Source organism: Camponotus vicinus, unplaced genomic scaffold, assembly GCF_025532165.1.
Source record: "Camponotus vicinus isolate PSW18456_S1 unplaced genomic scaffold, iyCamVici1.0 SCAF_10, whole genome shotgun sequence".
In the NCBI taxonomy this organism is placed as follows: Eukaryota; Metazoa; Arthropoda; class Insecta; order Hymenoptera; family Formicidae; genus Camponotus; species Camponotus vicinus.
This window is the reverse complement of record NW_028141946.1, coordinates 12,440,661-12,452,811: the sequence shown is the minus strand read 5'-3', so window position 1 is coordinate 12,452,811 and position 12,151 is coordinate 12,440,661. Positions and strand designations below refer to the sequence as shown.

The 12,151-nt window shown below is 36.4% G+C and overlaps 1 protein-coding gene across 1 annotated transcript; it reads left to right on the top strand.

Annotated features, from left to right (window-relative positions):
• Positions 1–201: 201 nt before the first annotated feature.
• LOC145960062 (ATP-dependent DNA helicase PIF1-like) lies at positions 202–7,826 on the top strand. Its single transcript, XM_083079333.1, has 5 exons — positions 202–211; positions 2,772–2,936; positions 3,027–3,875; positions 7,472–7,666; positions 7,783–7,826. The coding sequence occupies exons 1-5, from the start codon at positions 202–204 to the stop codon at positions 7,824–7,826; spliced, it is 1,263 nt and encodes a 420-aa protein (XP_082935459.1).
• Positions 7,827–12,151: the final 4,325 nt, after the last annotated feature.

The following is a 12,151-nucleotide window of genomic DNA, read 5'->3' as shown; positions in this document are numbered from 1 at the left end:
CGGATTCTACGCAGAAAATTACTTCGGAAATGACCCCCACCTGCCCAACAACAAAACCTTGTAGACCTGTGTTATTGTTTACTATTCATTATTATTTACAATTTTGTTTTAATTATTATTTTTTTAATTGGTTCTTTTAATAATTAAAACAAAAATGTAAGTAATAATAAAAAGTAAATAATAATTAAAGTAACAGTAATAATGACTACAAGTGAGTGAGCAAATGAGAGAGAGAGATGAAGGATGGAAAGAGAGAAGCAGAGAGAGAGAGAGAGAGAGAGAGTGTGTATGTATTCGCAAGTATGTATATCATATGTAGCGACCATTTGATTGCAGCAGGTGCCCCGCGTAAGCACTCGCGTCTGACGGTAAATCGCTCCACCCTTGCTTGCCTCTTGAAACCGACCCCTCATAAGTTAACTACTTCCTTTAATAATTTAAAAACTAAGCTTCGGACGAAATTTTGCCAAAGGAAAAATCACCTTAGAATTGATTTAAGAATGTGTCATTTCAAGGACAATAGGGTTATTTGTATTTAATCACGCTGTATACGTAATAAAAAATGTATTTATATATAATAAATATCCACTGAATGTTATATAGATATTTATAAGATTGGTTTACATATCCTATAGATATTTATGAAACCTCGAATTGCGGGCATTTGGATATTTACAGCTTCTATAATAGCTATTTTTCATATATTCGTGGATATCCTTAAACTTATGAAGAATATCTAGTGGATATCTGATACCAATTATTTTCCATTGGGAATTAAATCGATCGTTTTTGAAAAATGACATTAAAATAAAAATTTAGTAGTTAATGGACATGACATTAAATTGATTGAAAATTGACTTATAATTGCCATAAAGTTGACTTTTAAGTCCACTTATTAGCTGACAGTCGATTATATTCGAGTCATTTGTTGGCTGTTAATCGACTTTAAGTTGACATTCAGTCTGACTTTGAAGTCGACTTTAGACTTTTTCTGCCGACTGACAGTCAACTAATAGTCGACTTGGTGCTATTTGGGTATGTCTTCAGTTTTACGGCCAATTGATGAAAATATACCTGACGTTCAATCTGTTATTGAAAAAGAAAGTGTATTATACAAGATGTGTATAATACACTGAGACGAAAAACTACACAACCTGTACAAATGCATATTGAACTTCGAGCTAAAGAATTAGCTTGGTTTTCCTTCTTCCGAAAGGATGGAATGGACTTCATGAACCATCACGACAATATCCGATAACGCCATTAGATTATTGTCAAGCACGTATTATGTATCAGGATCCCAAATTTCAACTAAATGATTACTTATTCGTTATTTGTTATGGAATATTATCGAGTTCGGCAAAATGTTGGCGTCTGTCTTAGATTAAGACAAGGAAATACTATTCCTGAAGGTCTTGAGAAAAATTTACATATTAATATGAGAGCTTTACGTGGTTCTAATGCTTTTTGACAAACTGCATGTAGTGGTTTAATTGCTATGGTTCGCAACTTGGGTCCACCACAACGGTTTTTAACATTAAGTTGCAACGATCTTAAGAATATCCATAGAATAATTTCAAATACATGCTTTCAACAAGAACGTTATCGTATGTTACGTTGCGATGGCTATATTAATAATTTATATGCAAATATATTTGATCGCTATTGTTTACGTTCGGAAAATTTGGATGATCTCAGTTTAGCTGAATTTGCTGTTACGTATGAATGTGTATCACGATTCAATAATTATGAAGAAGATGGAGATATAGAAGTTTATGATGAAGAAAATGATGTAGTTCCAATTAAGTACATCCGTTTACAAGATAGTACAAGAATGAAACGGCGTACACGGCCTGCAGTGTTAAAACGCGATATTACACTCAGATTAGTAATCGCGAAGCATACTAATTTAAAAATACTTTTATAGTTATTTAGTAGCTTACGTTCCTTTCAGAAATGAAGAATTATTTCAGGGATATGAATCAGCAGAACAAGCATTTAATGCAAAGCGTCATTTATTAAAACCTCTACGCGCGCATGTAGAGGACAAAATATTGAGCAATTTCAATTTGTAGAACGAGAATTACAAAAAGTTATAGCTCAAATTATTGCATTTGATGACGACAATACAAATGCACAGTCTACGGTAAGAAACGAAGATCGCGTACATTGTATAATGGATGAATATAATAATGATAATATTGATTTGGATTTACATGATGAACCTAATGAAGCAAATCGCGTTATATCTGCTGAAGAATTTAAGCAAAATGTTAGAAATATGAATATAGGACAATCCAATTTATTTAATACAATTACTAATCATATTGTTACGCCCGGGGCGAGGGATTTCGAGATTTATCGAAGCGCGAATTAGCGGACTTCCGCACTCGCGGATCGCGTTAAATGACAAGACACTTTTAAGAACACAGAAGCTTTAATCAGGAACACGGAACATACAAATAACAGATTAACACAACGGATTAATAACACAATAATGACTCGTAAGAAAACGCATCCGTATAGCTTGACAGCTCGGCTCAGACTCAGCTGACTATCGTTGTTTATCAACATTCTTCTTGTCAACGGGATCCGGACAACGGCAGGGCCGTAACGACTCGGGCGCGCGCGTAACAATATTAAACAAGACATTCAAAGTCAAATTATTGAACCTTTACGATTGTTTATTACAGGAGGAGCAGGATGTGGAAAAACGTTTCTTTTAAAAATGATAGAACAACAAATTAAGTGATGTTATGCTCCTACTATAGATCACTTGCTAAAACCGACATTCGTTGAAGTGACTGCTCTAACTGGTGTCGCAGCTAGATTAATTAATGGACGTACCTTACACAATGCGTTCTTCTTGGCAATAGAAAAAGGAAAGCCTACGGTATATAAACAGTTAACGGGGCAACGTCTCGAAGATGCAAGACGTAAATGGCGACATATTAAGTGGTTAATTATTGATGAAATATCGATGGTATCGTATGAAATATTAAGATTAATTCATCTTCATCTTCAAGAATTTAAAAATAATGAATTATTTGGTGTTAATATATTGCTATTTGGAGATATTATGCAATTACCACCTGTAAAAGGAAGTTCGTGTTTTAAGCAACCTGTATGTTTTCAAGGCGAGCCACATTTATGGCGATACTTTGGTTTATGTGAACTGAAAATCAATATGCGTCAACAGAATGATACAGAATTCGTTGATTTGTTAAATAATTTGCGAGTCGGAGAAATTAATGTTGCACAATATGAAATGCTATTAAATAGGACATATGTTCCCTTAATTAACGAATTTGCTGATGGTGAAACTATTCGTATATTTCCTACTATAAAATTAGTTAATTCTTATAATAACAAAATGATTGAAGAGTTGGCAAAGACACAAAGAACTTATATTACAAACGCTCGAGATGAATCAAGAGAACCTGCAACTTATGGTCAAAAACTCCCTGACGCTGCCATTTCTACTGATCCTAATAATACAGGTGGTTTGTTACATACAATTAAACTCGCAATAGGTTCTCGTGTAATGTTACGATCTAATTTAAAAGTTAATGAAGGTTTAGTAAATGGAAGTATGGGCATTGTACGTGAATTTCAATGGCCGGCTTTACGAAAAGATCAGTTAGAAGATGGTGAATTATCTAAAAAGATATTTGTTCAATTTGATGATCCTACAATAGGAAACAGCTTAAAAGAATCTAACGGTTTCGTTGGCATTTCACCAATTATTATCGTATATCAAGGTAATAAAGGATATGGAAATGTGGAAAGAACAATGCTTCCAATTATTTTAAGTTGGGAAGTGACAGTTCATAAATTGCAGGGTGCAACAGTTAATAAAGCTGTAATATATTTAGGTAAGAAGATATTTGCTAAAGGCATATGTAGCACTTAGTCGCGTAAGATCTTTACAAGGATTAGTAATTCCTGAAATAGAGCAAAAAAGATTGTTTCAACATCCATGTGATGAAAGTGCTTTAGCAGAATTATTACAACGATTACGATCTATTCATACACATCCTGTATAATAGATGTATGAAGAATTTAAGAGATGTATTTATCTATATTGATGAGTCAGTAATTCATATATGTATTCATCAGAATATGCATTAGTAAGTACACTTATTTTATCATATACATATATATTTGTCATTATGTGTGTTCTTAAATTATTATTTATTATATATATATATATATATATATATATATATAAAATTATTTTAGTTATAGGTGAGGTGCGTTATTGGTTACCTTCTCGTGGTGAACCTTGAAAACTTTGTTGAATGATCTACAATGATATATATTTTAAATATTTCAGATGTATAGTTTTCTTAATGTTCTTATTTTTTTACTAAAATTCACTTGTTATTTTATTTTCAAAATTTATTACTTTTATGTTCAACAAAGAGTGATGACAAATTTCGCCCATTTTTTGGACCTTGAATTTCAAACTTTTTTTCATGGCAAATAGTACTATTAAATGAAACATTAATTCTAGTAAAATTTCAAGATGAGCATAGGCACGGTTCCGGAGATATAAAGGGGTGAAAATGATGATTTCCAGTCAGGGTATATTGCATAAGGAAGAATGCGTGGCTGAAATTCACGTAATATTGAGGGTATTTTCTGTCGAATGGATCATCTACGATTTATTGTTCAGAGAATGAACGATCTACTATTCACCGCTATTTCATTTATCAGGGGGGGGTTTATAAAGCACCCTGAAAATACGTTCTCTATTAATCACTGACCAAGTCTTTGAAGCAATTCAATTACTGAGGAAATACTCAAATTTTTAAATAGTCTCGCTACATGACGCACTCACAAGTTCTCTCGCAGTTGAAGTACTTTACTATATCATATGAAGTATATTCTACAGATTGTATGAACAAACAACCTTATGTATTTGCGTGTCGGAAATCATCATTATATTTTCGACAAGTCTAATTGGAGTCCTTTTTCACAGTTTGTCTCGCTTAAGACTATAATATTCTCAATTGTTTTTTCGTTTATTCTGATGTTACTTGTTTCTTTGTTCTCTATTTTCTTATTTGTTTCATTTTCTTATTTTTTTCTCTTGTTTCTTCAGGTATATTTTTTCATATCTTGAAGATCGTTGATTCTTCAATGAAGCAATGCCTTTTACTAAATGTTTAGGCTGTAATGATCAAAAAAGGGTAAATGTTTACTTTAGGTTACACAGCTCAAAAAATTTTTATTTTCACATATGTTGTAGAGGATACATTCCTAAGTAATGCACCGTTTGAATTTTGCGGCGGTCTCTTTTCGTTTCTGAGATATGCACTTTTGAAGTTTCATACTTTTATGGCATCCTTTCGTTATATTCTATTTATGTGTTTACATTTTTTGTTTACATTTGCTCATCACGGTTTCATATTATATTTTACTTGCGTGTTTATATTTTTTTGTTTACGTTTGCTCGTCGCTTCCACGTCGCTAAGCTATAGAATTATTGTTTAGTTTCGCTAAATAAAAATTGTACTTTTTATTTTACCTAAACTTTTAATAAATGTTTGTATATAATTTCCTTCATTTTGCAAAGTACATGCGTGGACACCGCATGTTCCGCTCTCCCCTACGGGGAGCTCCACTTTTGGCAGATAAAACCTAACCCAACCCGTGTCTAAAGTGTGGAATATACCTGGCTTCGCATAGGAAGTTGCAAACTTATATAAACTCATGAACCATATGAACCATGTGAAGCGAAATGTCAAGGTATTTCCCATACTTCAGACACAGGTTGGGTTAGGTTATATCTTGCGAAAGTGGAGCCCCCCGTAAGGAAGGCGGAACACACGGTGTCCACGCATGTACTTTGCAAGACAAAGCAAAGTTTACAAATATATATATTCTATTAAATATATTTCTTCCTAAACATACATGATATGGTAAAATTGTATTCTATTCATGAAACTTTTTTGTTAATAACTATTTAATAAATAACAAGACTAAAACCTTCTGAAAGTTATTCAGAAAGATGACCTCGGTAAAGGTAAACATAAAAATATAAACATATTTAGAATGTAACGAAAAGATGATACAAGTAAGTATAAAAATCGCATATCTCATGAACGAAGAGAGACCGCCACAAAATTCAAACGGTGTATTACTTAGGAATGTATCCTCTACAACATATGTGAAAATAAAAATTTTTCGAGCTGTGTAACCTAAAGTAAACATTTACCCAAAAAAGATCGAAAACTGATAAGTTTTTTTCCTATCGAAGACATATCGAATTCGTTGATGGTGGTTAACAATTTGTGGAAAAATAATCCGAAGAACAGAAATTAGAAGAATTGAACCACATTCCATCACAGAGCAAAATATGCAAAAACAGTTACCAACTTAGTAATCAATCAAAAATCATCTCAAGATCCCAGGCGGATGATGATCCAGATACACCTGATCTCTCGATTTATCGTCAAGGTATTAATTCTCATTCACGATGCACTTTTGGCTGCAAAACCACCTGAAGTTGATCTCAATTCCCCGAATTATCCGTTGTAAGCTGCTCATGGATTATAAATTCTTGACCAAAAATGATGCTCGTATGTGTAGCAATCGGGAGCGCCCCATTTGACCACGTTGATATTGACCACAGTCTCGATTGATCACGGTGATATTGACCATGGTGATATTGACCACGTTGCGATTGTCCACCTTACCTACCGGCGGGGTGGTTGCGGAGGCCCCCCTTGTACCCTCCGCGCGTGCGCGCGTGTGTGTGTACATATGTGGTCAATCGGGATTGTGGTCAATCGGGACTGTGGTCGATAGGGACTGTGGTCAATCGCAACGTGGTCAATATCACCGTGGTCAATATCACCGTGGTCAATCGGGACTGTGGTCAATCGAGACTGTGGTCAATCGGGACTGTGGTCAATCGCAACGTGGTCAATATCACCGTGGTCAATCGGGACTGTGGTCAATCAGGACTGTGATCAATCGGGACTGTGGTCAATCGGGATTGTGGTCAATCGCAACGTGGTCAATATCAACGTGGTCAATATTACCGTGGTCAATATCACCGTGATCAATATCACCGTGGTCAATATTAACGTGGTCAAACGGGTCCCACTCGTAGCAATCATGTCGATAATTCTACATTTTGGCCACTTGTAAAGCAAATTACAAAAGAAGTAAGTGCTGAAGAACAAAAAACAATCAGTGATCTTATGTTTATTTACTATCAAGAGCTGAAAGGGAAAAATGAAAAGATATTCGATGTGGATAATATCGATTCTATTGATGACACGATATTCAAAAATTGGTTTGCTCTCGATAAAGAACAATTTTAAACTGTATGCAGTTTTTTCGTAACATGCCTAAGCACGTTGTTGTTTTACTTTGTAAAATGCTTCTCTTTCTGATGAACAACTTTCATTCTTATTCGATGTTTGTCGGAGGACTATTAAAAATCATATGAATTTAGGAAGAGAAGATTTGCACAAGAATCTCGTTCCACAATTCATCAATCGAAATGATCGCTCAGTATTCCTTGCTCATACGACACCAATGTCAAAAGTACTATTCGACATTCTCGACGATAAAGCCTGCAAAGAATTCGATGCCACCTATCGCCTGACTAAAAAATCTGCGAATTATGCAGAACAAAAACATCTGTGGAGTAAGCAGAAAAAAATACCGCTGGTCAAACCTATGGTAGGTTGCTCTTCAGATGGTTTCGTTCTATACATTTTTGGATCATTTGACGCAACGCATAATGATGCGACAATATTGCAGGATTGTTTCCAGAGATACGCGAACGACATGAGTACTATTCATGAGGGTGATACGATATTAGTTGATAGAGGTTTTCGTGATGTGCTGAATTCAAAGCTGCCAGATCTCCGCCGCAAGCAATATGCAACACGGCGTGGAGGGGGTAATGAGGATGCGAGCGTAAGCGTACGTGTGAGCTCGGCGCTTCGGCTAGCTTCGGATAGTAGAAGAGGACAGAATACAGTCTTCTGCCTCCTTCCTACCAAGCTGGCAACGAAAGACGGGCGACGCGCGACACTGCTCGCTTCTCGATATCTCAATGCGTGCGACAGCGTTAAATGTTTTTCCCTTATAGCTTTTTATATTATACACATATTTTTTATCTGATAAATATTAATCTATTTAATATATTTTTTAACTGATAAATATATTATACATTTATCAGTTGTAAGAAAATATCGATATATTTTTTCATGTGAAAAATTAAATGATATAATTCTTATAAACAAATGTATATATATATATATATATATATATATATATATATATATATATACAGGGTGTTTCATTTTAATCGCCCCAGGCAAATATCTCGAAAATTATGAAAAAATGTTTCCGACAAAAGTTGTATGGTTTCGAGGGGGCCATAAGATAGTAACATTGGTTTGACCTTGATTTGAACAGTCATTTGAAGGTCACATAAAGGTCACCTTAATTTTCTTAAGTGGAACCTACTATTTGTCATTGCATATTCTTGTAGCTTATCTCCAGAGCTTTCCAAAACACTATAATTAATTACCTTTTCGTTAAGTACTTTTTGAGTTATGAGGCTTGAAATAATTTCTTAATTTTACATAAACCGTAAAATATCTTGTAAAATATTCATTTTTCGATTATCTTACCTTAATACTTTTACGTACAAAATAATGAGAGGAATCAATTGGTGTAAAGAAAACACATAGTTGTTTTGAAGAAGAAATATGTAATTTGCAATTAACAATTCCATATTTTTTCTTAAAAACAACTATGTGTTTTCTTTACACCAATTGATTCCTCTCATTATTTTGTACATAAAAGTATTAAGGTAAGATAGTCGAAAAATGAATATTTTACAAGATATTTTACGGTTTATGTAAAATTAAGAAATTATTTCAAGCCTCATAACTCAAAAAGTACTTAACGAAAAGGTACTTAATTATAGTGTTTTGGAAAGCTCTCGTGATAAGCTACAAGAATGTGCAAAAATATATAGGGTATTCCGTTTAAAAAAATTGAAGTGACCTTCACGTGACATTCAAATGACTCTTCAAGGTCAAACCAATGGTACCGTCTTATGTCCCCCTCGAAACCATACAACTTTTGTCCGAAACATTTTTTCATAATTTCCATATTTTTCGAGATATTTGCCTGGGGCGATTAAAATGAAACACCCTTATATATACATTTTTAAGAATTATACGATTTGATTTTTTAATATGAAAAGATATAATATTTTCTTACGATTAGCAAATATATATAATATATTTACCAGTTATAAAAATATCTAATATAACAAGCAAAAAGAGAAAAACATTTAACGCTGTCATACGTATCGAGATATCGAGACGCAAGCAGCGTCGAAAATTTATATGCTCGTTATGTATCGAGCGAAAAGAACGAATTGTCAACTAACAGCGTAGCGCAGTGGGTAAGGCGCCTGATTAGTACGCTGCATGTCGCTGGTTCAAATCTTACCTTTGAGTTTTTTTTATCTTATTGTTGTGCTATATATTTTTATTATTTTAACAGACAAATTAGTATTATAATTGTCACGGTCGATTTCCGCTTAAATCGCCGTCGGATAGACGGAGTCGAGATCATAGTCCGGTTATCGCAGAAAGAAAAGCGAGAGCGTGTGTGAATGTAAAAAAAAATAAAGATGTTTATTGTCACTCGTACAATGTATGTGTGTGGTGTTATAATGCGCACGTGTGTTGTGGTTCGTGATGTATAAAATGCGCGAAATACGTGATGGGGTATCGCACGGTATAATTGCACGTGGCGTATATAAGGAGGCGCAAAGCGCGTGGTGTTGTATTGCACGGTATAAATGTGTGTGGCGTCCCTCCATCTGGACAAAATACAGATGAATGGGTTTACGAACGCACTAACGCCATCACATACCTCGCCCCGATCCACCAAAGACATAGAGGCACTCACTCTAGTGTGTCTCGTCGTCCGAAGCGGACGTAAGTTACCAAAGACTGAAACCATAGTTGTAAATTCCTTTGTTGTAAAATATATTTTTATAAAGACAAGCTGAATGTGTCAATCCACCCGGCATCGAACGACAGTTAATAGGAGGTCTTTAATAACCTGACTCCCTATAGTGGTAACCACCGACGTGAGATATATTTTTTTTTTCCCGCCTCGCACCACATGGCGAACGAAGACACGTGGCGATATTTAGGCAAGAGGTATGCCGATTGAACATTCACCAACAAGACTAGTCAAAGGAAGCAACACAGAGCATACGACGTCCGTCGAGGAAAAACCATTCGACAACCCTTATCCGAAAGCTATGAATAACGACGGAGAGGGATCAAAAAGCGCAAACATCGACGCAGTCCAGGCAGTGCGCTTACCACCATTTTGGAAAGACAATCCGGCATTATGGTTCGCACAAGCCGAAGCAGCTTTTGCAATACACCGAATAACAAGTGACGAATCAAAATTTCGCTACATAGTACTCAATGCTGATCAACTCGTTCTTCCCTTCGTGGCGGATTTGATAACTAACCCACTTGAGCAAGACAAATATCAAACCTTGAAAGATCGCATATGCTCGATTCTGGGAGAGACAAGTGCAACGAAGATCAGAAAACTTTTAGGCTCACATGAACTAGGAGACGAGAAACCCTCCATCTTCCTACAACGTCTACGGAATTTGGCAGCAGGTCAGGTAACGGATGAAATTCTAAAATCTATATTTATGGAACAACTCCCAGAAAGTGTGCGTACCATCCTGGCAATTAGCGAAGTTCAAGATTTAGCAAAGCTAGCGGCCCAGGCAGATAAGGTGGTAGAAATGGCCAGACCAGCAGCGACAGCAATCCAGACTATCACCGAAAAACAGACAGACGCAGACAACCAGATCCTGCAGGAGATTGCGGAACTGAGGAAACAAGTCAAGAAACTCTCCGTAAGAGATAAATATAGGCGACGCAGTAAATCGCGAGGACATTCCAGCGGCCGAGAACGAGCAGACAACCGCGAACGTTCACATCACCGTCAAGACCGCGAAGATAACGCCGAGTACTGCTATTATCACAACAGATTCGGCGACAAAGCGTTTAGATGCGCACAACCTTGCACATTTAATAAGCCGAAGGCGGTGGAAAACTAAACCCGCCGTCGCGAGTACAGGCGGTCGTCGACGGGGTGGTTAGAAATAATAAACGCCTAGCAATAACCGACAAGAAGAATGGCATTACGTACCTTATAGATACGGGAGCAGACATCTCAGTAATCCCGAAGAGGATGATGAGAGGAAAGCTCACACCCGTAGATTTTCAACTGTTCGCAGCAAACAACACAATCATAAATACTTACGGCAGCAGCTCACGAGTAGTGGATTTAGGACTACGACGCTCATTTAGATGGCAGTTCATCATAGCTGATGTCCGACAGCCGATCATAGGCGCAGACTTCCTGGCGCACCACGGGATTCTACCGGATTTAAAGAACAGAAGACTGGTCGACGAACAGACTCTACTGAGTACCAAGGCAAGGATAACCACAGGGAAACAGCCCACCGTTGCCACAATAGACAAAGGATGCAAAGTCAAGGAACTCTTACGCAGGTACATCGAAATCACACGTCCTACAGCGCTCAAGAAGACCGTACACGATGTGAGACATCACATTGTGACCAAGGGACCACCATTGGCAGAAAGACCACGCAGACTGCCCCCAGAAAAGTACGCAGCCGCGAAACGAGAGTTCGAGACGATGTTGGCACAAGGAATATGTTGCCCCTCTTCATCACAATGGGCAAGTCCGTTACACCTAGTACGTAAAAGCAACGGAGAATGGAGACCGTGCGGAGATTTTCGTAAATTGAACAGTGTGACGATCATGGATAAGTATCCTCTACCTCACATACAGGACTTTACATACCACTTAGCTGGATGCACCGTTTTCTCCAAAATAGATCTTGTGAAAGCATACTTTCAGATTCCAGTAGCGGAAGAAGATTGCCATAAAACTGCAATAACTACACCATTCGGATTGTATGAATTTTACAGAATGCCATTTGGTTTGCGAAACGCAACGCAAACTTTCCAAAGATTTATTGACGCAGTTCTAAGAGGACTCGACTTTTGTCACGGCTATATCGACGATCTGTTGG